This window comes from Psittacula echo, assembly GCF_963264785.1.
Source record: "Psittacula echo genome assembly, chromosome: 18".
Classification (NCBI taxonomy): Eukaryota; Metazoa; Chordata; class Aves; order Psittaciformes; family Psittacidae; genus Psittacula; species Psittacula echo.
This window is the reverse complement of record NC_137754.1, coordinates 5238911-5266718: the sequence shown is the minus strand read 5'-3', so window position 1 is coordinate 5266718 and position 27808 is coordinate 5238911. Positions and strand designations below refer to the sequence as shown.

General features: G+C 45.6%; 1 protein-coding gene across 1 annotated transcript; it reads right to left on the bottom strand.

Annotated features, from left to right (window-relative positions):
• Positions 1-1645: 1645 nt before the first annotated feature.
• On the bottom strand, positions 1646-27742 carry DIXDC1 (DIX domain containing 1; the record flags this gene model as incomplete). The annotated part of the gene is made up of 20 exons (XM_080631562.1): positions 1646-1726; positions 2653-2761; positions 3296-3404; positions 4041-4107; positions 4231-4392; positions 4533-4619; positions 5281-5352; positions 5444-5536; positions 6292-6345; positions 6877-6981; positions 7979-8029; positions 8506-8559; positions 8666-8755; positions 11643-11791; positions 13030-13142; positions 17047-17154; positions 18384-18633; positions 19417-19542; positions 20191-20320; positions 27683-27742. The coding sequence occupies 20 exons, from the start codon at positions 27740-27742 to the stop codon at positions 1646-1648; spliced, it is 2070 nt and encodes a 689-aa protein (XP_080487688.1).
• Between the last annotated feature and the right edge of the window lie 66 nt (positions 27743-27808).

Genomic DNA, 27808 nt, shown 5'->3' with positions numbered 1-27808 from the left:
ATGTGGCACAGAGCCACATAACAGCCTCGAACTACTTCCTGAACAGTGAAGCAGTGAGAAAATAAATACTATTGTTGATGCCTATTAAAGCTGTCGAAAAAATAAAACCCAGCAGGAACTGGTTGGATTTCAATAGTAAAATAAAAGTTATGAGCCCAGTGTTGTGTTAAGACAATACAAAACATCTCAGCAACCATGAGAAAAGGAGCAAAACACAGTATAATGCGTGCAGAAATATACAGAACGCACTTGCACTAGTATAAAAATATCCACAGTCCTCAGACAAATGTAAACTGGTACAAAATAATTCCAAGAACAGGAACATGTTTACAAAAGGACATGTTAATATAAAACCAGGATCAGCTTCTCCCAGACTCATGCGCAGCACAGACACACAGGTACTCCACGGAAGGGCCACATGGACCGAGAATGAGCAGAACCTTGACTTGCCGTAAGTCAACAGTGTCTGTGGTACATCGCAGCCAGCACTCTGGAAATTCAACCGACTGCCAGCAGAGGGTCAGAGACAGGCAATGCAAGAGCAAACAAAACCAACCCCCACAAAACCAAAGAAACCCATCCGCAGGGATTTTAGGGCTTGTCCTTTCCCAAGTAGTCATTTATTTCCTGATCAGTCGGGCACCCCAGGAGCAGGCATACCAGGGAACTGGTGGTGTAAGCGATGGCGTTTATCCTGCTGGTGTGGGTAAGTATTTGGTGGCTCTGGCAACAAGTGGACAGCAGCACACAGTGATGCCTGTGCACAGGTGGTCCCAAACTGTCTGCCTTGCTGAAAGAGGAGAGGGCAGGAAAGCAGGGAAAGAGGCTCAACAAGGAGAGGGGCTGGAGTACCTTGGGGAAGCAGCCGATTCCAGCTCCCCCACAAATTAAATCCTTCAGCAAATAAGCAAGCATCAAGACCCCACAGTCCCCATGGCAACAAAACCAACCCAGAATGTCTCAAAGGTGGGTACAGCTTTGGAGAGCAAGTGGGAAAAGCAGGGCTAGGAGATGGAAGCCTGAGTTTGGGAGAAAGGGAGCTTTGCCAAGCTGGTGATCTTTGCTTTAGACCTTGCGTAAAACCTCCTGAAGACTCTCTTCCCTCCTCAGATCACTTTTCTATGGTGTTAGTCCAGAATGTCCAGGAAGTTCAGTCTGCTCCTGTAGCACGTGCAAGTCTAGAACCAAAGTTGGTAAAACCTTCAGCTCATGTAATCTAGAGGCTGCTTCTGACTCTTGAAGGCAAAGGTTCACATTTTTGCCATTGGTGCAGATCTGTGTAATCGCATGTACAAGAAACAGACTTGTAATGCTCCGATCACAGTCTGCAGCACATATTGCAGGAATGGAGAAGCAGAGGAAGGGAGCAACGCATTATTAAGGCCTTCAGGGTTTAGTTGACAAGACAAAGCAAGGTGTTTCTTTCCCATGGCCCTGTCATTTCAGTCTCAGAACGCTACATTTGGGCACTGAAAGTCAGCTGCCGCGTGTCCATGCACACAGCATGCATTGCCTGTTGTTTGCAGAGAAGCCCTCTCTTTTTGGCAGCTTGATTTGGACTCTTTCCAGCACACAGGCTGTTGGCCATTCTTTGAGTTCAGCAGCCAGTCACGGGTTTCCATAGTGACAAGGCTTAAAAGCTTGATTAATTCTCTCCATGGTCTTCTTCCACCCAGGCCACAATTTTCCCCTCCCAACCAGGGATGATGTCATCATCATGGAATACCTACGGAAGATAAAACAGGGAGTTCAGCCACGTCTGGAGTCTGGACACCACTCTTGTACAGTGCAAGTGTATGCATTAAGTCAGAAATCCTAGTTCAGATTTGACTACACAGCCCAAAGAACATGTACCTCATCCATCATTCACAGGTCTGAGTAATCTTTTTGGGGTTTAGGTAAAAAAAAGCCAAGCTGAACCAAACCAACAGATTAGGCCCCTTCTTTAACCAGCAACCCTCAGGATTATTATTGGCATGTATTTGACAGGAAAGGTAAAACGAAGAGAGGAAACATGCCTTTTCTGACCCAGACTGCAATCTTGCAGAATGGCTGCGTAGTCAGCTGGCTGTTCCAGAGAGGAAAACCCTGTGCACTTGTCTTAATCAATTGGTGAAACAGGAACTATCGCAATAACCTTTAATGAATCCAATCTGCACTGACACCAGCCTGAGCATAAAGGGGGCTGTAAGGCAGTACCAGAAGGAAAAGGTGTCACAAACGGAGTTATCTCTGGAAAACCTTTAAAAGGATGTATGAGAATGTTGTTGGGTTTGGTTTTTTTTAATAAACCACATTTGCCTAAAGTGTCTCTCACTACAACAGGTTTTATGAAGCCACTTAAAGGGCTGGAAGTGTAGCCTGGGTTTTTGCCCAGCGTCCCCTGAGCAATGGTGTGCCACAGACTGTCTTTGCTAATAGCCAGCTCTGTCCAAGAGGCTCTGCAATCCCCAGGCAACTGCAATCACATTCCTGTAATTGCTCTGTCTTGGGATGAAAACATACCATTTTAGCACCTTAATCTGCAGAAACACACAGCTTGTTTGGGGGCAAAATCAAAGATTTCATTAAGCTAGAAGTGAGGTGACCACAGCCCCCAGGGTTGTGCGGTAACACTGTACCTGAAGTGGCTGATAGCTGAATTCCGCTTACCTCCTCCTTGACTGTGCCAAACTCTGGATCCAGGGCTTTGAAATGGTACCGGTGAGTTCCTTCACGATCAATAGCTACCTTAAAATCCTTCAGAGTCACTTCCCCTAACCTGCAAGGGAAGAGTTTCGCACTATCCTATGGTACACTGTTACCAGATTTAGCTCAGGTGTAGTAACACGGCATGCAGAGCCACAGGACAAGTCTAGCTAGGCATGTGGGACCCTGGCCACAGGGATGTGAAAAGTGTGTCCCCTCCAGGAACACAGCTGTCAACCCCAAGGTTGCCTTCAGAGGAACAATTGCCTCCTGATTCACAAAGAACAGCCTTTTTCACTTCCTCTTTTCCATTGACAACCATACTTATTCTGTACTACATGCCAAGGTAGAACTGCTTGGCTGCTTTCTCCTGCTCTTGGAAGTTATTGAAAAGAGAGGTGGATCTCTTAAGGCTCTAAAACGATTGCATCACCTAGGGGACTGCTTTAGACAGTTTTCCCCAGACAACGATACGAAATCCAATGCCCAAGTTAACACACAGCAAATCTGTGCTAGTTGTGACCATACCCAGAAGAGATCAGACTAATGCATTAAGGGAAACAAGCAGCTCCCACATCAGTGTCAGCAAGGCGAAGCCAGACCTCACCTCTTTGGTATGTTGACCATGAAAGGTGTGAGGGAGCGGTCAGTGAAGTATAACACTTTGGTGCAGGCACTGGTGCTCATCACGGGTGTGCTGTGAGAATGAGGCAGTTCTGCACAGAAAAGAGCACAGTCATGGAGGAACAGCCTGTCTCCTACAACACGAAACAAAAGGGGTGGCTCTGTCTTTTCCCAGTACTTATGGTCTCCTACAGTCTCACAGACTTTCTAGGTAGCGTTTACAACCCATATTGGAAAAACATTCATAATGATCAAAAGCAAATGTGAAACGTGGTGTCAGAAAGGGCTGTGCTGTTATGCTTGTATGAAATGAGAATGTATCAGTGCTAGACACTGATAGCAGAAGAGGGGAAGAGGCAACTGCAGTTATCTGTGTCCACTAGATGGTGCAAACCAGCAGGAAAGCTGAAATAGCATCGCATTTCCCACTCATCCCAAGGAAAGTTGTTTGTCATCGTTATTTATACTGCAGTACTACTGAAGCGGCCCAAACAGACTCCCACTGTGATGGTGCTTTACAAACAAGCAGCCATAGATTGCCTCTGCCCTGCTTCCTTTGCAGCAAAGTCTAATCTGTACAGCAAATGACTAAAAGGAGGAAAGTCAGCTCTGGTAAAGGGAACAAGAAGCTGGAGGTGGCAGATTCCCAAGGAGATACTTGGGACTTTGGCCAGCAAACCTAAGCAGTGAATTTGGCAGTCAGAAGGCTAGAGGTCAAAGACACTTACTGGATTTGGGAGGCCAGGAGTCTCTACACTCATTTGTTGCTCGGCTTGCTGGTGATTTCCCCCGGGTCTAGGGTGCAAAGCCGAAAGAGTGAGAACAAGGTGTCACCCGTTGGAGCTCCCATTGCTGCTTAGCTCTGGGTTGTGTGTGAAGGGAGGAAGTTAAGAGCAAAGTGCCCTAGGAAGCCTTTACCCTTCTCTCTTGCCTCTTCTGTGTTTCCAAACGGTACAGGCGTTCCATTAGGCTGGAGATGCCTTGCTCCAGGCTGTCAATTGTGTGATGCTGTGGATCGTGGCCACTGAAACTGTTCCTGAGGCTGCGAAGAGCATCACGAACCAGTTGCAAGTCATTTGTCTGCCCAAGAGACCACAAGTCAGTCAGACTAACTCCAGGCTGCTCTCTTCCCATCTAAAGCCACGGATCTTAGAAAGGGGAAATATCTCTGGAGCCTTCATCTGCATCTGGCTGGGAAAACTGCCCATAGGTACACTTACCCCTCGGTGTGCTGTGGGAGCAGCTCCTTTCCCTGCTGTCTGGAGGAAGCCGTTGCTCTGAGCACTGTGACCACTGCAAGCCATCACCTGTTCAGGGGAAGATGCGTGTGCCATTAGGAATGCAAGTGTTAGGACCTCCCCAAAGATTCCAGTTTGTGAACATCAAGATGATGAGAGAGCATGAAAACTTCCCGCATTAGTGATATCCCATCTTCTACCAGGTAAATACACTCACTAAGGAGACAGCAGCCTGTCCTATAGGTCATGATTCCTCTCATACAGGTGGAGAAGAAGAGGCAGAGTCAGGAAGGAGCTTGCTGCTACATCAGAGGGCTCTGCAAGTTCTAGTGAGTGTTCAAGTGGCACTGTGCAGAGACCGATACTGGGGCTGCCGCTCTTTCCACCAAGACAGTTCCAAGTGCTCAATAGCAGGGTCAGTAGGAAAAGGAGGAAATAAGGAGCTTAACCATTAGCTACTGTTTGAGCTGAAGCTAGAAGCCAAGAACCTCTCTTAGGGTTTTGACACAAGACACTAAGCCAGAGTGCTCATGCTGAGAGCTTTGCTAAGACGGATGCTTTATGTAGTCTGGCTGCCTTGGTTATGGCACTGACAATGCGATTGCAGAGCCAGGCCATTCTGGGATGAAGTGGATGATTTCTGGAGATAGGTAGCTAAAGGGTGCTGGACAGTACTATTAGAAACAAACATCATTCCAACAGTCCGATGTGTGACCAAGTCTTCCCATACCTCTTCAGCCTCTCTCTTCATGCAGTGAACTAGCAGTGCCTCTTTGTGCTCCAGCTCCCTCTCCAAATCCACCTGAGAGGAGTAGAAGAGTCAGCACAAACTGAGCCACCAAAGTAAGTGCCAGCTCTCAGGGCATCACCTCAGGGCACCACCTGCTCCATACCTGTTGGTAGTTGGCCTCAGAAAGCTGCCTAAGCATTTCATCCAGTTTGGTCTGATGCTGCTGTAAATGCCGGTCCTTCTGGCAGAGTTCTTTCTGCAACACAGAAATCAAGAGAAACATCAGAGAAGCTGTGGATGGCTCATCCTTGGCAGTTTTCAAGACCAGGTTGGATGGGGCTTTGAGAAACTTGGTCTAGTGGAAGATGCCCCTACCCATGGTAGGGGTTTTGGAACTAGATGATCTTTAAGGCTGCTTGCAACTGAAACCACGCTATGAAACCATTCCATGATTCTATAATCAGGACAGCAAGTAGGGCTCACAATCATCTTACCGTGGCAGAGAAGGTTATGCCAACTGCCAGGATCAGGTTCCTCTACATGCTGACTTACATAATGTATGTACTTCCAGCTACATGTTAGAACTAAGTGTCAAAGCTTGCTTTGAAAAGATCAGTCAGGTAGCAGTAGCCTAGAGTCCCCTTGCCCAGCAAAGATCCACAACTGAGGCCAGACAACTGTCCCAGAGAAAACAGATTCCTGAGGGAGCAGTGGACAATCAGGTGGCCCAACCTAACCTGTAGGCTTCTGCACAAGTGTTAGATACTCAGCAAGCCACCACAGCAAAACCATGAGAATAAAAGATCTATAAAGAGCTGTGGGCAGGACACAAAGAACATCTGATCCCTCCCTCTCATTACAAACATCCAGGCTATTGCAACTTATTAATTATCCAGGGTGCCATTCGCAGAGGTGACCGAGTGCCAGGGAGACAGCAGTCACATTCACAAAACTGAAGAACCACCAGAGGCTGCCCCCAGCAAAGCCTCCAGTGACGAAAGGTTCCATTACCTTGTATTCTGCCAGTAGCCGGTTTCTCTCGTCAACCTTCCTCTGAAGGTCAACCTGCAGAAATAACACAGAGGTGTGAGGTAGGTACTCCTAGAGTTAGTGACAACCTCTTTGCCCCTTGCTCTAAAGGGTGACCTGAGACCAAGTATCTGCAGAGTTCAAGGGAGCTGGTGTCTCAGGACGCAGCCTTTCGGACAGGACACTTCCTTCCTTGCCCTTCTCTCTCCAGGGGGAGACTGTACATGGTGGCTCCACCTGACAAAGTGCCGCTTGCTAATCCAGGGAGCACAGTGAGGAAGAAAGACTGCAGCTGTACTGCAAACATCATGGAAAGCACCACCCTGTTTCAGCTGAAGGTCTTGGGGACAGGAAATGGAAGTGAAGAATAAGCAACCGCAGCGAGTCCCACAGCTGGCAAATAGACTGTGTGCAGTTTTCACTCTGCAGAGACCTTTGACTGGTCGTTCACTATCCCACGACCCCACGAACTATGCTGCAACCACCAACTCCACACCCTGTGACTGCTGGAGCCCTCAGGGCCACCAGCCTCCTAAAATAATCTAACCCTCAGCAGCAGTGACTCACGTTCTGGTTGTGCAATTCCTCCTTGTCCATGTTTGCTCTCAGCAGTTCCTGCTTTAGCTGAAGAACTGACGCATCCTGTTGAATCAGCCTTTGCTGTAAAGCATCCTAGGAAAATATGTTATCTGTAGGTAGGTGCAAGACAGAGACAGAAACCCTTCCCTGGGAAGCAAGTGACCTAGATGAGTGGCTGTAACACAGTGGGGCCACTCACAGGGCTCCAATGGGCCCTCAGTCCTTCTGCCTTTGTCTTAGGTAAAAACCACTTCCCTGCCAACATTCTAGCCATAGGAGACAGAGGGATTTCTGTGCTTCTACCTAGATTTTCAGCTCCAGAAGTGGCCTGATAATTTACTCTTATGAAAGAAAACAGCAGTGTCCTTCGAGGGTCTTTTCAGTGGCCTACAGCTAGTGTCTGCAGCCATACAACTGCAACATCCAGGGGGCAAAAAAAGGCCAATGTCAGCTAAGGACACAAGGAAACTCAGTGTGACCTAGTCTCTCTTAAGAGGCCAATGTCAGGACTAATTCTGCACCTTTCACTCATTGTTATCCAGAAGCCAAGAGCTCTACCTTGGATAGCTACTGCTGTTTGCTTCCTTCACAGGAGCCTGACAGGCAGCTCTAAAAATACCTCTGCTCAGGAATACACTATCAGTGTGCAGAACTCCAGGGGGAAGAACTGAGCAAACAGGAGCCCGAATTGCGAACAGTGCTGCAGCTGAAGAGGACAAAGATTTTCCTGTGCTCTTTTTCCTCTGCTATCAAGAATAAGTTCACTGGGCCAATTCTGCTGCGCATACCACAAGATGGGGGCAGCGGGAAAGCTGTGAGAACCACACAAATATCCTACACCTCATATTTTCTTTAGGGGAAACAGGCAAAAGAGAACACTTGAGCACAATCCTACAGACAGAAACACAACTCAGGAGACCTAACTCCTTGGGCCTGCCTTAACTGTAGTCTGTTCCTGGAGCTTGAAACAGACCGTAAGATCCCCCACCTCAAAGTCCCCTAAATACACCTCTCTCGGAAGTGTATGAGTGCTTCTGGCCCTACTTGTGCACTGCAGACTCTAGTATTTAGGAAGGGCCCCTTTCCTCACCTTTATTCCCTGTAGGTTTCGAGCTTCTTGTTTGTATTTCAATAGCTCCTTCTGTAAATGCAACACAATTTGATTAAATGGCATCTTGTCACCCCTTCAGAATCAACCAAAGTCAGTGTTCTCTGTCCCTAGGCACCCGCTCCAGAAGAAAGCACATCCCACCTTTTCCCACAGATCAAAAAGTGTGTCAGGCCCTGAGTCATTTTAATGAGTAATACTCAATACATTTTAATAAGTAATACATTTAATGGGTGCTGTCCCACAAACTTATTAACTGCTAATATGAGTACAATCAACACTTCACAGCCATGTATGGTGAGAGCTCTCTGGGTCAATGGATTATGGTCTCAGGGAAGCAGGTGCCTACACTCCTGGAGGGATGGAGTTCCCATGCAGGAGAATATGGGAACAGAATTAGATCATCTCCCATGTCATCCGTTCTGTTGTCCACCAACCCCCTGCTTCAAATCAAGCAGGGTAGAGTCTGCAAAGATCTCTTGACCCAAACCCTCTCTTTCCCCTCTAACCTTTAAGTCTTGATTTTCTTCCACACTCTGGTCCAGGCGACTTCGGATTATGATCTGAATGTAAAATAGCATGGTTGTTATCGTGCAGGACACTTGCATGTGGCAGAAAAGTGTAAAGGGCAGCTTAATCAGAGAAGGGTAGGTACAGCAATGTGCTTACCAGCTGCTCTTCAGGGCAGGCTCCACGTTCACAAAGCTCAAAGGACCCTTCCTGCTCATCCTCAGGTAAAGACCCATTGAGCAGCAAAGCCTGGGAAGATGAAGGAAAAGCTCTCCTCAGGGGTTTCAAAGGAAAACAGGCAACCTGCAGCTCTGGCAACAGTCATTGATAGCAACAGTCTCTCAACAGCTTCATTTTGTACTTCTGCTGACTTATTCCCCTCAAAAACCAGCACCTTGTTTAGGAATGAACAAGAAGATTCATCCCCTGAGAAAGCTCTCTCAGAGATCTCTGTCAGCCAATAATCCTGCCCATGGAAAGACACCAAACACAGACAACCACTCCGATTTTTGGAGAGCGACGTCTGTCTCAGGGTAGCATTCACTACAGTAACAAATTTGAAGTCTAAAGCCCACTTTACGTTGTAAGGCTTCTCTTCTGGAATGAGACTGAAGAAACCCCTGCTGAAAGAAGCCATTCTCCTCGCCACATGTCTATAAAAGACTTCAGAAACAGGATGTGCAGGGAAGCCTAATTCTGTTCTACACTAGACAAGGCCGAAATGCATTCAGAACTGTTGCCTAAGTGAGGGAAGAGCCCTTGCCTACAGAGACAGTGAAAACCAAGCTGTGCCCTGTGCTTCAGGAAGGCTACCAGAAGCACAGCATTACCTCCTTCAGCAGCTCTAAAGTAGCCTAGATATCTATGAAAAGATGCCAGAATTCCTACAGTAAACTGAACCAGCCTAAAGGAGGAGAAAGCGCACTATGGGAAGTGTGACTTGCAGGACCAGGTCACATCTCCAGCAAGACATACCCTAGTGGTTTTCCCTAGCTGATGGTCTTTACATTGACCTTTCTGGTTTTAACTTCCAGGACTCAGGGCACCTGGTATGTGCCCAGATGTTGCATACAACTGCACACATTGGGAAGAGTCATGCCTCTTCCTTTGAGTTAGATTTCTAGTTTATGTCTACTTTAATTCCATAGCTAGAACCAAAATGTCCCATTTGCAGCAATACTCCAGTTCAGCCCCAAATGACTTCAAGGCTGACAGTTCAGGTTTGCCTGCTGATAGAATCTTCCACTAAAGAGCTCCAACTGCTGCCAAACAGCAAATAGCAATCTGTACTCAGTTAATGCAGAAGGGTTTTGGAAAACTGTTTCCTGAGTGCCTCCCAAACTCTTCCCAGTGGGACACTAAAGCAGGAATCACACAGGAACATAAAAAGTTACCACAGTTTTAGTGCCCTATGGGGTACACATACATCAGATCCTTGATATTTTGATCCAACTCTCATGAACTGGAAGCTCTTAAGTATTGAGTAAGAGCAGGACAATCAATTAATCAAATCCAATTTCTTGGCTAGCAGCATCAGCTGCCTCTTCTTACTCCCAGGGGATGAGGGGGCAGCAAATGCCAGCTGCTCACCCTCACTCCTGAAACACAGGGCTAGGGTTGAAGGAACAGAACACGCCAGTGCCTCCAGTGCTGCCTCTCCCTGCTCCCATTGGGCACATAACGCAACTGGATTTTACTGGTGAACCAAGCCAGGGTTGTTTGGGTTTCTTTTTTGTGTTGAGTCTTTTGTTTCCTGCCCATTGTCCAAAAGGAAAATGGCCTCTGGTCTGTACCCCACCCTCTGTCCCGGCTGCCTGTGCTTCCCACACAATCTCTGCTTTGTTTACTGGCACATAAATATTTACAATTCAAAGCCAGTATGGTTCCCAGCACAAACAGAAAGGAATATCCCTGAGAGAGTTCAGGGTCTTTACCATATGGATCAGGGGCTCTACTCCTCATGCAGAGTCAAACACATTGGGTTGAGGGTCATTGGTCGGGGGGGGGACGGGACTGGAACAGGGCAGCAAGAAAAAGGTCCCACAAATAGTTTTGTAGAGAATGTGCCTAGCTCATTGAGAGGCTGATGCAAGCCTCTGTGATCCCTCATCAGCTCTGTGAATCTTGATTGATTTCCTGACATTCCTTGTCTCTCTGCATTACTTCCGATCACAAATCCCAGAAAGGCTGCTCCATTCTCTCAGGCTGCTAATAAAACTTGCAGGCTGGTAAGTGCCCTCATGAAGAAGGGGAGTCCCTGCCCCAGCACATGGGAAAACACTGCTGCATCTTTACATTTGGCATAGTAACAAATGTGCTTTGCATAGTGCCAGCACATACAGGAGTTAGCCTCGCATCGCAGGACAGGGCACCAAGCCAATGAACCCACCTTAGGATGTGGACTCCAACCAAAAGACAACACAGACATAATCACCTTCTCAACACAAGCTTTGGTTTAGATTCTCTCCAGTGGTTCCATTCTTACCTGCATTCAGTGTGCCCTTTGCCTTCTCACAGTCCACTTAAATTACTGCCAGTGAATATCACTGATTGTCAGTCCTTATAGCAACATATTCTTCCTCTCTGCACACCCTTCTCTCTCCCTACCAAATAAGAGCCTGAAATCATGTCAAGTTCAAGTTTTGGAGAAGTCTGAGCCAAGAAAAAGAAAAGGTTGTGTCTGACTGGTGTTAAACATCCTTTCTTTGAAACCTTGGTAAATACACTGGGGCTGGGGAAATTGCAGCTATCTTTCTTCCTTCCCTGGGCTCTTTTGGTGAAGCATGCTACGCAGTGATGGGGGACAAGCATATCCTGCCTCAAGCAAGACTGCGGCTGGATCCACCTGTCTTCTAAAATACATCCGGGGCATTGGAAAGGGCCGTTTTGGCATTCTCCATTCTGGAAAATGTGACCAGCACCAGATCACAATTGCAGGAGCCAAGAGGGCCTAAACAGTGCAAGAAAGATGTGAAAGTGCTGAGTCAGTAGTATTCTGTTGCTGCATAAGGTTTCCACTGCCTGCAGCCAATATACCCCAATACACACTATCCACACTATCAGAAATACCTCCTCATTCTGATGGGAAAAGAAATGTATGTGGGAGGGAATGCTGGCTGAGAAGAAAATCTATTACCTGCAAGCCTGAAATCATCTTCTTTGCTTCCTCCATTTCCTTTTCCAAATGGTCCTGTTGTTCCAGAAGCTGCTCCTCCCATGAATTCTCCAAATATGACCCAGGGTTCCTGGCTTGCCACTCAGGCTGGAAATGAGATTCTGTCTCTTCTGAAAGAGAGAACAGCTGAATGTGGTCATGGCAGACAGAGGAGTCCAGAAAAGACTTGCATCTCACAACTGCCAGCTGTCTACACTATCACTAACAAACCAGCATGTCTTCTAGCCTGTACCAAGGAAGTTGCTACAGGTGTGACATCTTGTCTAATCTAAAGGATTTATGTCTCATTCTACATGCAAAGGATGCTTTCCTGAATACAGATGTATCAAAGATAAGCATCCTTCCCCTTTGTTAATTTTGCTGCATCTGATTCCCCAGTACTGGAGATTTTAAAGCACATCACAGGGGACCACGTGTGGCAGAATACCCTGCACCATGTGTGGCAGAAATTACCCAAGGAGAGAAAAGCAACTGTGGGATTTGAAGAGCGTATCCTAGCTTTAGAGGGTGCATCAAGGACCGACTGAAGGCAACATAGACAGTATTTCTACTTGTCAAATAACATGGCTTTCCCTAGGTGGACAACACACCTAATTCTAAACCAGACTTTCATCTTAATAGCAAAGTTTAACAGCCTTGTGTGGTTTTGCTGATCCCTACAGCATAAGCTGGATCACTGGTTAACTATCATCCACTGGCTAGCCTAGGAGAGCTTCTCTGTCACTTGCTCTTGGATGCTAACCAGGAAGAGTTATTATTAGGCTGCATTTCTGAGAAGGAAAAGAAACAAACAAACAACAAAAATGGATTCGAAAACTTCTGTGAAAACCTCTTTCAATCTGCCTGAAAAATTTAAGTGCAAACTGACCATATCACCGGGCATTCGTGCCAATTCAGCAATGGACTTCTCAATGCAAACATCATGACAATACTAAACAGTTTCAGTCTTTGCAAAGAGCCACTTGACCTATGTACAGTGTGCTGTAAACACAGACACACAAAGACAAGTTACACATCATGGGCTTGACAAGCTCACATGGACCCTTTAAGGGAATTTCGAAGGCTTTTTCAACATGGCCTAATGAGGCTGTGCTGAAAACATTCACCCTACAGCGACAGTTATATATAACCCCGTCTCCAGAGCTTCTTATTTCCCAAGACACTATTTGCAAGCCTCGCAGACACTGCCATGTTATGGCATGACTGGAGTGTTAAAAGTTTTGGGATTTAGTTTTGTGTGAACAGATTCTCTACGTTCATTTCAGTCAGCAGGGATCTTTTCAGCAGGTTTGCCATACAAACAAATGCTCACGAAAACGTGAGCTGTAAAGCATTATCTGCAAGGTACCTGTTTTAGTTTCTGTTTCTTCAGTGTGGATGATCACAAGTCTTTCCTTCTCCTCTGATGGGGCTACAGTGGACTCGCTCTTCACACTGTGGGTAGGACTAGGTGAGGTAAGACTGCAGAGGAATGGAGAAACAGTTACTTTAGTGCTGATCAGCATCGTCCTCATCTAAGAGAAAAGTGAACATGCAGGCAGGCTTGTTGAAACTAAGAATTATGTGCATGCTAGAGAAGCCATTAACAGACCAAACTGGGCATGTAACTTTTCCATCGCTCCACATCAGTGTGATAGTACGCTAACTGGTAAGTAGCACAATGTGCCTCTTCATTTTCCTTAACCGAATGCAAGCTTGAGACTGTCACCAGAGAATTCACATACACTCACACAGGGCTAAGACCACACTCTACTGAAGGTCAGCTCAGAAGTTACTTAGTGCGAGCCTTATATTCCTACTGCAAGCTGAACAAAAAGCTACCCTGGCTTGCTTCATCTCTTGCTGCATCTTTCAGAAGCTCCACTTAACTAACTTGAAAACCCAAGGGCAAAACATGTTTAGAAGTCAGATACCAGTCACTCATGTTCTTGGGTTAAAACTTCTTGGAAGTACCCACATCTTGTCACTGAGGCCATCTCAGCTGACTGAGGTTCAAGCAATCTTTTTCAGGCATTCTTCCTAAATGCATCACCCAGACAACATCAAAAGGTAGCTGAAGCTCACTGACCCATTCAGTGTACCTCTAAAGTCGCAGGAACTAATCCTTGCAAGTGTGAGCAGGAGTTAATTTTTCATTCTCCCCAACACAGAAACAAAGGAGAACTAAAAGAAAACAGTGTGGAAATACTAGAATGGATTTAGGAAAATAAGAGGCTTCAACAGCTCATCTTCCGCATCTTCCCAGCTACATATTCCACAGCTCTCTCACAGAATCAGAAAAGGCCTGCAATAGAGATGGAAATGACTTGCTAGCAGCTCCCGTCTGGTTTACTCCCACAGCCAGTGCTGGCCTACTTCTCATTTGTATTACAGCCCTTCAAGCAGTCTAGTGTTAATGGTCCAGACTAAATGGACTTTCACCAGGTTAAAGGAAGAGATGAATGCAACCTACTAAGTGAAAGAGTAACCATCTTCTAATGGAGATTTCTAACATCTACAGTACCTGCTCCTTCCTGCTCAAACAGGGTGCAAATGACTGTTAAAGAGGGTCCAGGAGGGTGGGGTTAAGTGGCCCTTACAGGTCTCCACAACATCAGAGAGTTTGACAGATAATTGCTTAGGGATTCCTTTGTCCACAGCCTCCTTTTCAGGCAGGTTCCCTATTTTTAAATGCCAATGGGTTCACATCGGACACAACCTCTCAAAGCATGCCAAACAGTCCTAGAGCTACTGAGATGCACTCAGATGAAGCAGTAGCACCGATCAGGTTGCCTCTTACATTATGCCTTCAAGTTAATGCTGGAAACATTTCTACTGTTTCTTTATTGGTCACCAAGTCAACAGATTATGAAATATCCACTGATGTAATTTTTTCTTTAAAGTACATACAATCCATGATTAAAGCATGCAGAAATAAGCGCTGGGAATTAAAGCTATTCAAGACAGATTTATGAATGCAAACTGTTCCACTTTATTCCTTTTACCAATTGGTTTCCTAACCCATATCCTTTCCCCACTGATTCCCAGAGCTGCCAGTGCCTGCACAGTCAAGGCTTTAGGGCAACATCCCCAGTGATGAATCTGAATCCTCGTCATTTTAATAAACACCCCATCCCTGCCATTTCAAATTACAACGGCAACAATCGCTCACCATTTGACCTGCTTCCCTCCCATGATCCCACTTTAACCTTTCGCCTCACAGAATTCGTTTCCCGGGGAGCCTCAGGATTCTGGCTACAGACATGCCTTGTCCCTTCACATGCTCGGAATTCAGTGCAGAAGACGCTAGGTCCTCTCAAACTACTGGAGCAATATTTTCAAGCCGCTCCACGTTAGCCGAAAGATTCACAGCAGAAAGGAAAAAAAACAACCAAAACCCTCAGGGTCTTTGCAAGGAGCCGTCAGATGGCAGACAGCAGCCCACACACATGGATTTGATTCAGGGATTCCGAAGCCCAGGTCTTGCTTTTGCTGGTTTTCCTCTCGGGTTATTCGTCTCTTGCTGCTGCATTTTGGCCACCTGGACACCCAGTTGTTTTCATCGCAAGGACCGCGATCAGAATTGCCAGTGGTGTTTCTCATCCCATTCTGCCCTCTTTAGACTCCAAGCACCTGCTGCAGATGCCAAGGAACAGCCGAGAGAAGGTGCTCCTGCAAGCAGTAGGTTCCCTCTCCTCCAGGCTTGGATGCAGTGTCGGAAGACGGCGTGCAGTACTTCCCAACCCTGTGCACGGCTTCCTCTTCCTCGGTATCTCCAGCTCCCTCTCCCTCCTGCTGTCACACAGGCTGTGCAAGGCAGAGCCTTTTCTCTGAGATGCCTGGCTCAGAGTGGGGGAGGGAAGGCTGGTGGAAGGGGAGGGGAAAGGGAGATGGGTGGGTGAGGGGCTCAGTGGCCTGGGAATCCATCTGATTTGGGCAATTTTTCCATGGATCATTTCAATTGCCTGTGCTTATTAGAGCTTTTGTCCCTGGGAATTCTCTTATTTGGGCTGTGAGCTCTCTTACTGAAGAGTTAATGCAGAAATGAGCTGATGCTAGGCAGGGGATGCTGCCCTGGGACAGACACAACAGCAGCACAATTAGATGGAGGGGGCTGGCTGCAGTTAATAACCATATCACTCAAATTAAAGAATAACAATAATAAAAGAAGTGGCTTGTTTCTCCCAGCCAATTCTCGTAACTAAGCTGGTACATTTCCCTCTGAAAGGAAAAAGAAGCAAGCATCTTGTTCTCATCATGAAGCCTGCTATCAGCAGAAGACATCTCCAGGAGCTGGAGGTCAGATTGCTCCAAATTTCTTTGGCTAGATCACTGATTGGTTACGTGAAGATTCTCACCATAGTTTGTCCTGTCAGTAATATCACCATTGCCATATCATAAAAGAACTCATGATACGATGGGGAAAACCAGAAAACACAACAGAGTGACTAGTATGTGCTGAGACATTTTCACCCACCCCCAAAATATAGCCACATAAGATCAAACAGCAGCTGTCTGACAATTCATTATAGGGTAGAAGAGTACACATAAAATATGAGAGACCCTAAACTGAAGAATGAGTGGAGGGAGCAGCACGTTTCACTCTCTGGCCTACTGAGATTACGTTTGAACAGTCAACACCAAAGTCCTGCCTGTGATATTAGCCACGAAATCTTGTTGCAAAGACCAGAATATTTACACCTCCCCTGCAGTGACAGCTTCAGCAGTACACTCTCTACTGCCATCATGTGGAGGCAGTGGTCCTGGCACACATGGAGTTCCCCACTCCTCCAAACGTGTATGTCTGGATTTACAAATACAAGACCTCAATGGTACACAGTACATTTGGGGGAATAAGTAAAAAGTATATTTCGTTTTTTCTCTGTTGGGCCAAGCAACCTTACTTCTCAGGTACGCAAATGCCTTTTGTACTGTGGAGCATCAAAAGTGGCCTGAGAAATCATGTGGAGACATCCTGTCTGCTGAGAAATTGTCAGTGGCAATCTGTCCTCGCTTCCTTTCAAAGGCTCCATCTGTACGTTCTGGTTGCCAGTAAAATCTTCAGCTGCATCCTTCCTGATCCTCTTCCTCTAGTCTCCTTGAGGAACACTCCAGAGCTTTAGAAAATTGGAACTCAGAAGTTCTTAGCACTTAGCTATGCAATCATATAATGAATGAGATAAATTTTATCAGTGGGAGAAACAGCAGTAAGCCACTGCTTCAAGTTGTTCCCTGAGGCCTCATTCTCCAGATCAGGCAGCAGACTACATGCTGGGAATCCTCTTTTCTATCAGAGCTAACTAGATCACAGTGATGAGAAAGGGCACTTTAGGCAACATCAGACAAAGGTCCACGAGGGACAGATCACAGCAACAGAGGTCTTTACCTGGAAGAGTGGGACTCCAATGGCACGTTCTGCTGCCCTTCATACTGCTGCACCAGTGCCCGGACACTCCAGTAAGGGTTTTCAATCTCCTCATCCATGTTGCTATTTCTGGAGATAATAATCATAGAATGAGGGAAGCCCCATCTGATGGGAGCAGAAATTCTTGTCTCCAAGAAGGAGGGTAGGAAAGCTAATGAAAGGAAGGTAAGGAGGGGACAGCTAGAAAACTGCTGATCAAGAAAATTCTCCTATCAGGGAGCTCCATTCCATCTTCTTGGTGTGAGGGAAAGGCAGGCAAACAGGCCCTCCCCTTTTAAACTCATCCCTAATTCTGTGATTAGAAAACTACAAAAGCTCTGGGAAGACAAAGAAAAGAACAGAATTTGCAAATAGCACAAGAACTTGCTTTTCTGAGGAACTCTCTAGGCTCAAGGCGTTTGCAATAGAAACCTTTTACATGTAATTTTTCAACAAGATATAGCATTTCAACCTGATTTCCAGACTGCTTCCCTTGGGCCGAGATAATATGGGCAAATGACCTTCAGCTGTGTAAATTAAACCCTCAGCAGACCACCATCTGGCTGCCATTTAAATGTCATTGCTATTATTATTATAATCCACATGGCACCTTTTGCAAGGGTTAAATGTGCTTTACAGAATTACTTCCATTATATACAGAAGCATTCCTTCTGTATATGGATCACCTCCTTTCATTATCACCAGAACTCCCATGCTTATATGGTAGGCTGCATGAGCTGATTAACAGTACACAACATACTGCCTATATAGCAGCAAGTGTAACATTGGGATGAACAGCAATGTAGAAGACAGAATGGACTTGCACAACAGGCTCAGTACTTCAATTCTGGAAGTAGCTGCTCCCAGATCTGTAACCAGTACCTATAGTTAAGACCTTACTGTTGTTTCACTTGAAACGAGAATGTCTCCAAGTAGACAGCACCAAAAAAGGCAGTGTGCTCAGCGTGAAATGAGGAAAATGAGGCAGCAGAGTTCCCTCTGGCTTGGCCGTAACAAACTGTTCTCTTTTCCAGTGAGATAACAGAGATGTAGCAGTTATTTTGCTGTAAAACCTGAAATGAAGCTGGGATACCTGCAGTCTTCATCAAGAGGCACCCAGGTTAGGTCAGTACCCCCCTTTGTTAGGCCACTATCTATTTAGGTTTTAGTGAGCCTGCAGCGGTTTGCCTCTCTTTGTTTGCACAATAACAGAGCTACCTTAAACCAGGAACTGTCGGGATAAGGATGGATCTATTCTAGATGAAGTTGTATCCATCTGCTGACATGATCCAACCTCACAACCAGGGAAAACCCGTTACCTCTGTCTGCGCCGGAAAACATCCCGGCCGGATTGCAAGACATCTTGACGAACATCTGCCAGAGCAGCCACCGCTCCTTGGGCCACTGCAGCAGCTGAACGAGGCCTGTGGCCTGCAGATGATGCTGACAAGTTTTTCCCCACGGTGCCAGCAGGGCTGTGATTCATTGCTCTACTGGAGCCTGGTTTGAAATGAGCAGCTAAGGCCAGGATCAACCTCATGATAGATTTCAAGTTCCCATCAACAATATCTGCAAAATGCAAATAAAGCTAAGGACAATGCCATTAACATGAAGTCCCACCAGAGCTGTATCTGACCAACAAGCATGAAAATAATTAAACCCAATGGGACCATGCCAGTAAATGAGGACTGTGCAAAAAAGACTGCATTACAACACTGATGCTTGGCTCTGATTGCTTTGTACAGAGCAGCAAACTGACTGCCACCTACAGATCATATGTTCAAATACTCAGAACACATCTGAACCTTACCTCTATGGCCATTTCCAGCTCACAATCCAGTAGGTTATGCGACAGCACATGATAATTACTGAATGCTCACTGGAGAAGTGCAGCAGTTACTGAAGACTACCATTGTGCTAGCAGTCACTTCAATCTGCACATGGAATTTGCATTTTTTTAATACTAAAGACCAGAGAATAGCAATATTTTCTTCAGCAATAGTGTCTTGTACCATGATCTGTAGCATGCTGCAAATGTTAAATCATCAGTTTTAATGATATCACACTAGGCATTTTCCCCAGCATACAAACTAGCTCAAACATGTTGATCTGAAGCTCACTGCAAAAATCTCTGCTAAAAACAAGGGTCATGCACTCCATGTAGTCTGTCACAGAATTTTTCCCCTCTTTCTCATGTGAAGGACCACAATCAGAACTGTCACTAAACCACAGGAGGAAAGAAAACCCAAAGCCTCCCCCACAAACCAATACATTACCTGTTTGATATGAAACAATGACAGAGACAGACCTTCACAAGACAGAATCATCTGTGTTGAGCACCAGGGCACATACCTTTTGCTGATGTCTGATGCATGCGGATTTTTTTGGATGCTACGAACTGTAATACTTTCTCCACATTTTCCCTCATCTGCTGCTGGCTGCTGGGGTTGGCCTGAATGCCATTCAGCTTCTCACCAGCTAAAGGAGTGAAAGAACTTGGTTAGAGAAGAACTGAACCACTTGGTGTTGTCGCAGGAATTGCTGTAGGTGTAGGGCCTGGTGAAAAACTGCAGCTCACGGGAATGACTCACATTGGAGAATGTCCATGCTACAGCACAGGACCCCCACTTCAGCAGGAGAAGAACGTGAAGAGGAAGAGGCAGCAGAGATAATGTACAATGAACTGACCACAACCCCCGTTCCCCATTCCCCTGCACTGCTCAGGGGGAGGAGGTAGAGAATTCAGGAGCAAAGTTGAACCCAGGAAGAAGGGAGGATGCCAGCAAGCAGGTCACTCTTCTGAACATGCCACACGCTAACACCATTCCTCTACGAGGTAAATCCTTTCATAACTCCATTCCAGCCTTGTGGGAGTTAATAAGGTCCCTGACACATTTAGCACTTCGGCTGTAACTGTCTGCTAAAAATAAGGACTTTGATAGAATTGCATTTATGATTTGCTTTACGATTGTTTTCTTCCAAAGTCACTCCTTCCCCCTCTGCAAGCTCTGACACTGTCGTTAACATCGGCCAGTGTGCCTGACAGATGTCAGAGCCAAGGCCAGCCCCTTCCACACAAGCTCTAAAACTGCAAGATGAAAAATAGTGGCATATGGCGTTACTGACCTACAATCTCAATGAGCAAAGCAAGAATGACTCCATCTCGGAGATCCTGTCTGAGGTCTTGGACTGGCTTTATTGCTGGCTTTTTCTTCAGCTGGGAATTCACCCAGGCCACATATGCCTGTAGCTGTTGCTGAAAATAGAAAACAACATGTTTGCACATCATTGCCATTTCATGGGGAAGCGACATAGCTCTCTCTTTTTCATGTTCACAGATCTCATTGTCTTCTGCCCTTGAAAACAAACACCACTGGTGTCATTCCAAAGCCTGCTGAGCACTAACTGACATCAGTGCATACTGTGGTGCAGCTCACTCCACGTCAAGCCAGGAAGCGCAAGTAGGCAGTAGGACAGGCCTCATGGTCTAAGCGCAGCTGAGAAGAGAGATTGGTATTACATTTAATCTAGGTAGGTGCCAAACAAGTGCTGTCATCCCTTCAGTTCTGGTGCCAGAACTGGTTCGCTCACAGTATTGTGTGGAAGAAAACAGTGTGGATGTGACACTAATCAAGAAAGTAGAAAACCCACAATGCAGAAGCAAGAAACCCTGTGCTATTTCCCATTGAAATACGCCATCTACCAAAAGAAACAACCAGGACAGATTTCCTGGAAGAGACAACAGCCTCTCTCCTTAACGCTCCCAGCATGGCTCATTTGTACTGTTGTAGAGTCCCCTTCCTCCATTTCCTTGGAGCTGTGCTAACATTTCTAATGGAACTGTTTCTATTTCTGTACATATGGAAAGTAGCTTGCCACAGCACTGCAAGCCGCACCTGCGAGACCTGAGAGCAAGGAGCACTGTCTTTCCAGCAGATCATGCTGGGTACTGCATCATACAGCTGTGCGTGTTGCCACAAGGGGAAGAGCGAGAAAACCTCAGGCTTCTGGTTAGTGTTAGGATCTATCTAGCATAAGGCAAAGATTAGATTCACGTGACCTTTTCCTTTCCATCCCCCTGTCAGTAACACTTCCATGGCTAGTAGAAGCACTGGTAACACTGAAATCCATTTGGGCTGGGCTGGTGTTGTACATGGAGGGTAAACAAACTGATCCATTTATGGGATTACCTCCGTTTTCACTAATCTTCCCCTTATTCTGCTGATGCAGCACGTTTTAAGGCTCCATTCTGTATTATCTCAGCAATGTCAGTCAGAGTTTATGCTTTTACAGCCCATCAAAGTCACAATCTGATCACAGCTTCGCTCTTAATTATCCTGACACAGGAAATCCAACTTTAATCACACCATGGTTCGGTCTGCTGGTTCTGAAAGGCGACTGGACCTGCACTCAATCAGTTCTGCTCACTCAGCAGAGAACTGGAGAGCAGAACAGAGGAGATGAGCTTGGGGGACTGCCCAATAGCTTTTGGAAAAAAAAGGAAGCAGAAGTGGCAGATCCGATGCATGCTTGCTGGAGCAGACTTGGCCTGTCACATGAATTGGATCTGCATGCTCTTCTTTGCAGTAACAGCAATGATGTGTGTCAGTTTTGCCTATCCAAAATTAATTTATTCAAGCAAGTACCAGAGAAAAGAGGTAGGTTTGTCTATAGTAATACAGCATCATTATAGGAATACATAGATTAAAGATGGATCAAATAGGGTTGCAGCGTGAAAACTGCTCCTGAAGTCTGTGTGATTTAGGGAAATAATCTCATCACAATTGCGTTTACCACCTTGCTGTCATTTTCTAATCAACTTCACAAAGTTCTAAACTGTTGTATTGTACTAATCCCACAAGGGCACAGCCCCTTCCAGCCTACAGAACATTTGCAATTCCCATAGCAATCCATATGGTTCTTCCTTTCAGACACTTCTTTTTTCACTCGAGGGAAAAACAGACCCTTCACGAAGCAGCTTGTTTCCTATTTCTTTTCGCTGAACATTCTTCATGCATTCGTACTAATAGCTGCTGTAATACTGCAGACTTACATTCATTAGCAGACTCACTTCGTTGTTTGGTTGGTTTGGCTTCTTTTTCCCCCAGTAAAGCATAAGATTTTCCTGCAGAAGTTCAGACAGTTTGGACTGCTCAATATTTCCTGATTTGGTATCCAAAAACTAGAAGATCTAATGACTTTAGCAAGAGACTGCTGCAAAGTCCAGGGAATAAGCTGTCACTGCTGGCAGAGGTGAGTGGGTGACTGAACTTGCCAAGAAATTAAGATAGAAAAGTTTAGTGACCTAAAAAGGGCAAAGTGGTGTTAAATGTATGAAGGGACAAAGCCCACTGACCACTCAGGAGTTTCTGCTTCTTCTTGCATTTTGGTTTGAGCTTCTAATCAGACAAATCTTAGACCTGATAGGGTTCACGCTCCTCCACCAGTATTTCTTTCAAAACAAGGACTTTTCAGAAGAAAAACATATCAGCCTAGTCTAAGATGTACTATGCAGAGCACGTTATTAGGATTATGGTGGAGTTAAGCTTAATCCTATTTATGTTAACACAGCTTTACATTCCAAAAAAAGGCCAGGTTTACCTGTACCTTGCAATAGCAAAAGGAGCTCCCTTACCTGAAGGAAGTTGGAGCCCTGATTGTTCAGCTCCTAGGCACGTCACTGTAGGGTGTTTATATCCAAGTCACTCTGGAAGACTTAAAAGACCTTACAAGGCAGGAGAACCTTAAAGCAAGGTACTAGGGGCTAATCACAGCTGTAAGGAGTTCCCCAACTTGCAGGCACTTCTGCTGGGAAATTGCAGGTTAGCACAACACATCTCAGAGTAGGATTTTACATTGGATCATATATTCAGCACATACCCTGAAGAAGTGCCTCAGTCCTACTGCCTATAGGAAGGCAACAATGGAGATCAGTAGCATATATCTTTGTGCTTCCAATTTACAGCCAATAATATGAAGGAGGAAAACGCCCTTCCAGGGTCAGCACATTTTTCTCAGTATTCCCTTATTGTTAATTACAATTAAGTGTCATTATCTAGTATTTTCCATAGGTGGAAGAAAAGCAGCAGCACTCCTGCAAATCTCCTGGCAGTTGTAGGTGTCCTTGCTATTCTCATTTAACCAGTGCAATTCACCACCTGCTGCTTAGGGCTCATGTTTCTCTCTCTCAACCATCAATGAGTCCAGTCTGCCTGACAGTAAATATAGGCAGATCACAATGCCTTGATATGCTACTCCATCCTTTATTATCAGTGCTATCTACATTACAGTGTATAAGGTTAATTTTCACCTCCTCTGAGATTAGGGTATTGCACATTTTGAAGATGGAGATGCGTTCAGAAGGCCTCACCACCTTCCTATCATGTTACAGTAGACTCCCATATCAGTCTGTGCTAGGAAGAGATTTCTGCGTTCATTTGATGAATGTTTTCTGTAACTTCAAAGACTCAAGCAGCAAAAACCTTTGGGAGTTCTGTGGACCCCTTCTATGTTCAGAAATCTGAAGATGGTATCCATTCCTTAAACAAATTCCCTATCACTGCAGGCAGCAACTACTGCAGGAGCCTACTAGATAGAAAGTCACGTAAAATTTATCTTGTTAGGATGTACTCCTTTGAATCAACAGTCAGATATCCACGCCCCAAAATGTTGCTGCCATTCAAAGCTAGGCTGCTTTAGGGATAATCTCTGGCACTTTCGCAAGATGTTTTAGTGCCTCTGCATTTTCCCCAATCTGGTATTTTGAAGCCATTTTCTCACACAAGCAGGGTTTCTATGCAAGCATACAGGCAAAAAGCTGAGCCGCAAGAGATCTTTTACTGTAAACTGCAAGTATTTTGGAGCACATGATTCACCCTAAATTGTCAAATGGTTCCACTACACCCAAAGTCCAAGGTCTGTCAAAACAAGTTGTACCGAGACATTCTCTGATGCTTCAGGAAAGAAAAGGAGCACTGTTCCTTATTTAGCAGAATGCAGTCACTCAGTCACTACCCCTGAACAGACAGGGAAAAAAAGCTTTGTGAAGAGACTGAGCACACAGTATGACTGAGCAGTGCTTTTTGCAGGCAAGAACCTTCCATATGAAGCAAAAGGAAAGGGACACTCAGGTTGCCTGGTCCAGGATGAAGGGCATTGAAGGCACATTTAGGACACAGGCTCTGTTCCTCACTCTGACAATGACCTGCTGTAAATTTGGCAGCCCACTTTACCTCTATGTGCCTCTATTTCTACCTAGAAGCAGCTGTGTTAATTTTAATGTTCCCTGTATAATGCTTTGATAACAATAAATCTTTTACTGTTACTGTGCAAATGTACTGTAATATACCCTGCCAAAGGGCAGTTACTGCTATGCAACCAAGTAATAGCCTGGTTTAGACATACAGTGAACCTCACGCAGGGACTGAATCCTAACTGCTCAACCCCTAATCCTGTATCACGGCAAATACATCCTTCCCTTGCTGATAGCCCTATTGCTGGCCAGGGACAAGGGCTTTGGGAAAAATCGGTAAGAATTCCCACTAGAACAAGCAATTGTCTGCTGAAGTACACTGCCATGTAAATCCAGGTGTGGGAAGGCCAAGCTGTGTTTTCTGCTGGCTGTACTTGAGGCTTAACACAACAACAATGCAGCAGCTGCCCATCTCTTGCACACCAGACAGGCAACCTGGCAAGGTTCAAGTGGTTCTTCAGATCCCAGCCTTTCCCACTTTGGCCAAGCCTTAAACAAGTGTGCCTGACCATCCCCTGGCTATAACAGTGTAGAGCGCACGTAAAACACGACACCAAAGACTCACAGCAAAACAAATCTGATGTGAAATGACACTTGGCCCTACTATGTGGAAAACAGCAGCATCTCTAAAGAGATGCTGTATTTAGTATGTATTCATGCAGTATTCACGCATTTAGTGAAACTCGGGTTCTGAGGGATTCACTACTACAGGGAGCTTTTAGTTATGGGCTAGTCCTAATGGACTGAACTGGATAAGGAGTCAGAACAGCTCTCTTCAGAGTGAATCCTATTAGCTAGAAATAGCACTCATTGCAAGCAGAGGGTGAGTGCAAGTTTCTTCTGCTAAGACTGCAGTTGCAGAGACATTTTAATCATAGATCATGCATGCTACACCAAGGGAAACAGAAGGGCTACCAGAGCAAGACAGTAGCTAGTCTATATTGCCAGAAAATTACTTCAACCAGAAAAGCAAACAAAAATGAAACCCAAGTCATTTCCCACAGCAAGGATTTCAGATCCCACAGATCAGATGCCATCTAATCACGTCAAGTCCACTAACAGACAGAGCAAACCTTGAAGATTGAGAGAGAGAGACTGTATGTGTGGGAAATCCAGGAAATACCTACTTCATATGCCATTCAGCTAAGAACCCACTACTCGGGGGAGAATATTACATGAAGCACTTGGTGAGGGGGCAGGCAATGAGCAGACGACTAGGGAGAGAACACAGAACAAACCTGCACTGAGCGACTTCTTGCATGCATACTGCTGGGAGTAGCAGTTCTCACATAGAAGGATGTGTGGGTATTTCCCCACGCAGAGAGAGCCTTGTGTGGTAACTTTGCATTTCGCTTTGCTGCTGTTGGGACACGCTGGTTTCAAAACAACCTGTGCCTGGGCTCTCAAAAAATCAGTGCCACTTCACTCTCTGGAGAGGTGGCAATCCCAGGCCTGTTGGTCTACGTAACCTCAGAGGGAAAACATAACTATTTCAAATGATTCATTTTACAAAGGATAGCGACAGAAAAGAAGGCGAAGGAACAAAAGAAACTTGCTTGTGGCTGTGTTAGGTAACTTTTCAGGGATGGATTATTGACCAAGATGCTGAATTAGTGAGGCAATTCCTGCAGAACCCCAATTCATTGCTTGCGTTAATTTAAGTCTGACTTTTAATCTTGACATTAACCTGCTAAAGTCACTACACGAGAGACTACTAAACCTAAACATTAGTTTAGGAGCCACTCACTTCCAGCTTTCTAACATCAGAGTGGTGTGTTGGGATCAGATACCTTGGGACACTCTTTCACATTCGGAACTTGTATAAATAAGCACCTAAGCACCTAAGGAGAAGGGGGGGGAAGTACAGTTGGTGGATCTAAACAGAAGGGACAGAATTCAACATTCCCAACTGTCTCTGTGATGTGTTGCATGTCCTTGCCAAGTCACTCAACCTCTCTGTACCATGGGTTCTGCACTTGCAAAGTTGATTTCAGTTTTACTTCAGTTATAATGTGAAGTGTGTGATGTGGCAGAGAGATCCCAAGTGGGAGACATGCCAGTGAATCTGCTTTTATGGTGAGAGAGGAACTCTTTTTCCACAACTGAGAAGTGTGTGGGTAAAACCTGACAGTTAGGGTGAGGCTAGCACTAAATGTAAATAATAATGCTCCCATTATTAATTATATTATTAATATACAGGTTAGTATTAGCTTATGCCAGAGAGGGATCTGCTGCCCTATAGCACAGGTAGTGTACGCTTGAGCTAAAGCAATATCTTTAATAGCTAAAAATGAGAGTGAGATATTCCGTGGAGGAGGGGATGGAGTATTTACACAGTTACACGGAGCAATCAAAGGAGGCCTGTGGCTGGCGTGAAGCTGTGAGGCTCAAGTTTCATACCCAGTTTATTTTCCCTCTGATGGCTTAAGCCCAGAAGGGATGTTCATGTATGTAATATGGGGCAGAACAGTCGGGTGGGGGCTGAGCTTGGCAAAGATGAGGAATGACCAATCATAAACAAAACCAAGGAAGAATAAAACGCTATAAGACTATCTGTGCCACTAGGTGAGAAAGCAAATAGCAGGAACTGCTTGGTTTTAGCACAAGCCCCCACAATTTTCCTTCCTTTTCAGCAGACAGGAAATCATACTCCAGCATGGTCTGCACAATGCACAGCCAGGCAGTGTCCATGGGGGGACCAACAAAACTGATTTTCTGTGCACCCTAAAGAGAGAAACTGACAAAAATCTGCATTCCCCATGCAGCTACAGGATTCCCATCTCTGGGATTGCCTGGTGCTTCTCACTCCTTATTTTATGATTGATTAGTCTCGATAACAGCAGAATAAGCAAATAAAGAACGCTTTAAATTACCCTTTTGTGACAAAGATGAATTTCAGTCCCTTAAAGATTAAACCTAGAGAACAAGATGGGTAAAAACCAGCCAGCCTTTTCTTTTGTCAGCCTCTCCCAAGAAACAAAGCAGATTTGCAGGCTTCCAACAGCCTCCAGGCATGGAGATTTCACCCACACATGAGAAGAGTTAATTCCATCAAATAAACTGTGTTCCATAACCCAGATGCAGTTTGTATTATTTACTGGAACAACAGTAAAGCAGTGAGAAGAGAATAAAAACACCAGCTGCAAACCAGCCACAAACTCTTCAGAAAACTACTGCTTCCTTACAGAGCCCTGGCTGAGCTGCCCGGTACGTCCTCCTGTTAGTAAGTAACCCTCCCACCCTGAAACCTTGCTCATTCTTCTCCTTCTCTGCTCCTCAAAGCACTGGGAGACACAACAATTCCTGCACAAAAGCATGCTGCCTTCCCCCAGCAGGGTCCGTGCGAGACCTGGGACATGCATTTACCTCCGTGAAGCCCTCCTGAAGAATATCCAGTAAATTCCCCCTGGCCAAACAAGCGAGCATTCTCCAAGAGCCCACTGACAGGCGAGGGTCTCGGAGTACACAGGGCAGATCTTCCAGCTCTGGTCA